The sequence below is a fragment of the Microchirus variegatus genome (assembly GCF_963457635.1).
Source record: "Microchirus variegatus genome assembly, chromosome: 23".
Taxonomy (NCBI): Eukaryota; Metazoa; Chordata; class Actinopteri; order Pleuronectiformes; family Soleidae; genus Microchirus; species Microchirus variegatus.
Genome location: NC_139824.1, coordinates 17,587,610 through 17,592,926, shown reverse-complemented (window position 1 = coordinate 17,592,926; position 5,317 = coordinate 17,587,610). Strand labels below are relative to the sequence as shown.

The 5,317-nt window shown below is 43.8% G+C and overlaps 1 protein-coding gene across 1 annotated transcript; it reads left to right on the top strand.

Moving 5' to 3' along the window:
- Positions 1-236: 236 nt before the first annotated feature.
- Positions 237-3,638, top strand: lrrc42 (leucine rich repeat containing 42; the record flags this gene model as incomplete). Its single annotated transcript, XM_083909279.1, has 7 exons — positions 237-628; positions 707-838; positions 938-1,059; positions 2,312-2,397; positions 2,976-3,089; positions 3,164-3,248; positions 3,343-3,638. 7 exons carry the CDS (start codon positions 237-239, stop codon positions 3,636-3,638), a joined length of 1,227 nt encoding a protein of 408 aa, XP_083765405.1.
- Positions 3,639-5,317: the final 1,679 nt, after the last annotated feature.

The window sequence follows — 5,317 nt, the reverse complement described above, 5'->3', positions numbered from 1 at the left end:
GTTCGGCGTGAATAAACACGCAAATACTGTTCGTCTCAAACTGTAGAATTGTAAAAAAGTTGATCGCTACTTGGTTCTTTTTAAATAGCTTTCGTCTGAAATCAATGACATCGTCCGTAGCGAGTAAAAAAACAACAACAGCTAGCTTGTGTTGTGCTACCGGTGTTAGCCGGCTAGCTAAGCGCGCATGAGTTGAGTTCGTTTTCACCGTGACAATAAAACCGCGGAGGACAATTATGGACAATGACAGCGTTTATGTCCGTGAGAGAGGTGTCCTCCGGCGGGTCAGCGAGGTCGTCCTGTCTCAGCCCAAGCCGGTGTCGTCTTCGTGCAGGAGGACGAACCCGTTTGTGCCCAAGAAGGAGCATTTTATATTCACCTACAACGCCGAGGGCAGCCTGAGATACTCCAGCAAATCTCTGTTCGACATCACGCTGCTGTTCGTCGCCGACAACATCCACCACGTGGACTCTTTGGTGGGTTTCCCGGAGCAGGTGGGGGACAGGCTTTTCGCAGCCGCGGAAGAGAATCGCGTGTTTGTGAACGCGGACGTTTCCCCAAAAGCCCTGCAGTTGTTCAGCGACGCGTATGGACACACGGTGCTCGGATCCCTGTGTCTACGAAACAGGTGACTTTCACTTCTCTCAGCCATTTACCACGAAATGCAAACTTCTTCTTCATCTCACCCTCTCCTCCTTTTCTGCAGGTTCCCCCTCTTGCACGAAAGGATGGATGAAATCAAAACATTCCGCAGTTTGAAGTCCTTGGATTTGTTCGGCTGCAGACTGGACGACGACCACGAGATATTCCAGCATCTCACATCTACCTCATTAGCAAAGTAATAAAAAAAAACACGTCCTAATCTCAGGGTGGATAATCTGTAAGAAATAACCCAGATGACAGTGTGTGTGTGTGTGTGTGTTTTCATCTTTCACAGCAGCCTGACTCATCTTTTTATTGGTGGCAACAGTCTGTCTGATGTTGGAGTACAAAGACTGACGGCACCGATCCGGATCATGAAGAAGGGACTGGACCGTCTTCAGCTCCTGGATGTTTCCTGTTAGTTAAGAGAATATTCTATTTATACTACATGCCAATGGTCGCTCAAATACCCATCAATTACTGTCACTTGTTTGCAGCATCGACATGCACAATGCACATTATTTTAAATGCTCCTACTAGAGCTGCAACTAACGATTTTTTTTGTAATCGATTAATCTATCGATTAATACCAGGAGACGTGAGGGTTTTTGAAGGTTCTGAGATCTAAGCATCGAGGATCCACTCGAGCTCCACTTTTAGAGCCATCTTTTTTTAATCTGACATCCACGGACTTTTCAAATCCACTGAAACACTTCTGTCACAACTTCTCATCTGTCCCTGATGCATGTTGACTCTTTATTAGAGCTGCAACTAACGATTATTTTCGTAATCGATTAATCTGTCGATTATTTTCTTTCATCGATTCGTAACGTTAGTCCATAAAATGTTAAAAAACGTTGATCAGTGTTCGTCAAACCTGAAATAACAATGTTCTCGAACGTCTTGTTTTTGTCCACAAACCAAAATGATTCAGTTTGAATGATTTCTTTGTTTAGAAACAAAGAGAATATTGACATTTAAGAAGCTAAAACCATCAGAAATCTTGTTTTACTGATGGAAAAAATGCTTCAAACCGATTATCGATTATCAAAATAGTTGGCGATTAATTTATACTACTACTTTTATTTGTCCAAGAAGTTAGCATAGCCTTTTATATGACGGTTAAGCATATTTAACTCTTCTAAATAATCAATTGCTCGGTGGGTGAAGAAATAAGTGAGACAATTATAAGAAAATACACTGTAGTTGGATTTAAATTATTGTGTTTACATCATTTTTAGTATAAAGTACTTAAAGATTAAGCCAAAGCAGGAAGACCCTGTGACAAGTGAACATCTCAAGTCATTGTCCATACAGTATATTATTCTATGCTTAATGCTAAATTCAACTTATGTTTTAATCGCAGCTGTGTTTATTTGTATCTATTCCCTGTATTTCCCACTGCCTTTGTATAATTGCACTTATTGTATTCAGATTATTTTATTCTATTCTAAAGCCTGACTAGGGACAAAGAGTGCAAATTAGCTGAAGCTAGATGACGTCTTATGCATCACATTTTCCCCATTTTCTGCGGCAATGTTGTATGTATCGTCCCTGTTAAATCGACATTAAAATAAAAATAAACAAACTGTCACTAAAGTCACGTGTTGTCATCGCAATATTCACACTTTTTCCCTTCTGCTCATCACTTCTTCTCTTTCCTCTGCAGATAATCCTATCTCAGAAAGGGCCCTCGGATACCTCACATGTCTGCCCAAACTTGAACAGCTGGATGTGTCTGGGACCAGGTTGAAGGTAAGTCGGTGTAATAATGTCGTGTGTAAGATAATCAGGGTATCCACGGGGTCTTAAAAAGTCTTAAATCCAAGAAATAAGGCCTTAAAATGTCTTAAATGCTCCTAAAAGGTCTTAAATACAATTTTGAAAGGTCTTAAAATTAACGTGTATTAACGTGACTTTTATTTAAAACATGCATTAACTTCAGTCCCGCTTTGAAATGTTTCTATTTTTGATGCAATAACAGAACTACAACACGGAACTAAAGTAGGCCACCTGTGTTCCCCGGGGAGAATTTATCGAGCACCACAAGCTAGTGTGCTGTGCGCGCGCCGTGGTGCGTTACAGCTTAGCATAGCAGTGGAGAAAACTTAATGAAAACCCGCAGCTAAGTTCAACGATTTGTGGCTCCAATTTTCCTTCATGTCTTTTGTACTTTTTTGCCAGAACGGGTTATGAAATGGGTCTTAAATTGTGTTCATTATGGTCTTTAAAAAAGTCTTAAATTTGACTTGTCGAAACCTGCAGAGACCCTAATAATATCGGGGCTGCAGTTTATCGTCACGTCGATCAGTAAATGAGATCTTTACCGTCAGCTTGGTGCAGCTTTGAAGAAGACGATGATGAAAGTGTTGGGACTGGTTTATTCAGAGAAGCCACTGGACGCCTTCGATCACTCGAGGTGTAAAACGGAAGGCTGGGCAGAGCAGGTAATCACATTCGCGCTCTGATACGAGTTTGTGTTTTCAGGTCCTTAACAAATGTAACTAATGTGTGTCTTCAGGTCGTAACTCAGTGGGAAACGAATAATTCGCAAATGCCAAAACAGAAGAAAATCGAAGCGTCGAGAACATCGGCGCTGCGCTTCTGTAGGTTTCCCCTCACACGTGTCGTCACATGACTGGATGTTGTGTCATCGCGCTTCACCTTTTTTAATGAAATGCTCTTTTTTTTGTTTTGCAGTCGGGCGGCAGAAGTTTGTCAGAGACGTCCTGAAAGCGGCACCGCTGCCGCGCGACGGCGACGACGAGGAGGCCGAGAGCGAGAGGCTGCATTTCTGCAGAGCGGCAGCCGACGATCGCGCGCCTGAGAATCGGGAAAACCGCGGCGCGAAGAACTCTCACTGTCGCGGCGTCGACAGAAAGAGGCCGCGTCGGCCGCCGGACGTCTGCGACGGCGAACATCGCAGCCCTCCGACCAAACGCCCGACCTCCTCGGCTCTCACCGCGGAGGACGTCGACTTGTTGAACAGCTACTGATTATATTTATGCTCTATTTTATAAAAAAAAAAAAAATAAAGTGACTTTTTCTACTTTGTTTGTTGTCTTGTGGTTTAGAAACGACCTCCTGCGTACAAACGAACCTCGGAGCTTCCAAAAACAACACAACTCCTCCGCACGTCCTAAATCTCCGTCATTGCACAACGATGATGTTAAATATTGAACCTGCCCCCGTGTTGCAATAGTGGACTATTCTACTATAAAACTACACTGACTGAGCTGCAGAAGAAGAGAAATCACCCCCCCCGATCAGACACGTATTACAGATCCAGCGGGAGAGGAAACATGTTTGTGGTGTGCGCCGCCGTCGCTCTGCTGTGCCTGACGTCCGTGAGCCGTTCGGCTCCCGTCTGCGATAAGTTGGTCCATCCTCTGGAGGCGCTGGATCGCCATCACCTGGAGGGGAGATGGGTCTTGGTCGCCGGCTGTCTGGCCGACCTCGACGACCTGGAGCACTACAAGACCAGAGAGAGCGCCGTCATTCAGTTCGCCAACGCCAGCGACGGCGGCTCCGGGATGTCCTTCAAGCGCGCGTTCGGCTTCAACGACAGCTGCAAGTACGTCCGCAGCAACGTCTCGCTGGAAGGCGGCAGCAGCGGCTTCGCGTTCCCGAACGACAACCTCACGGTGACCTTCCTGCACACGTGCTGTCCGGACTGCCTGGTGGCTCGCTTCGACCTGCCGGGCAAACTGAATCGCCTGTACCTGTTCAGCCGGAGGAGGGAGCTGGAGCAGGAGGAGACGAACGAGTTCAAGGAGCAGGCGGCGTGTCTGAACATGCTCCCTCCGATTGTGATGGATCCCAGCAAAGAGCTCTGTCCGGAGCAGGAGGCGACAGACGCACGAGGAGCTTGAGACGCTCAAAGCGCGCGATTTTTGCTCAGTGTCAGTGGGCTCTTTGTAAATAAACATCTTGTCAATAAAAATGTCGACACAGCTTTTTTTGCATCAGCAGCATTTTGTTACAAAACAGTGTAATATTGTAATAACCTTAAAGGTGCATTATGTAATAAATGATAAAATCCTCCTAATATGTCACAGAGACTCAGGAATAATGTTCATATAACAAACTGAACTCACCAACAACAACAGTACAGACAAAATATTTGCATTAAAAAATATATTTTGCAGACTGCAAATCATGTTTTGGCGTCATGTGGCGCCACCTACCGCCGTCTACCAATCATTGCAGTCGGTAGAGTCTCAGCTGCCGAGCAACCACGGGTTGCCATTTACGTCAGAAAATGAAACCTAAAAAGATCTCGGTGTTTTGAATTTGAATGTAGTAACCGTTTTTGGCCACATTCTTACATATGGCGCCTTTAAGTGTTGAACAATGAATTAAACTCTCAGATGCTGGACATCAAACTGTCAAATTTATTTATAAAGCACATTTAAAAATATGCTTAAATAAAGGAAGCAATAAAGTACAATAAGTAAAATCACCAAATAAAAAGGAATCAATGGAAACACTCAAACCAAATAAATATTAAATAAATAAATGAATAGTAAAGCTCTGTTTATCCATTTTTAAAGAATTGTCAATGAACACAACAACAGGACCAAGGACAGCGTCCAACACCATTTAAAAATATCAGTTTTACCACATTTTTGTTACGACTTAAGAAATTAAAATCCATCCAAGATTGAACATAAAC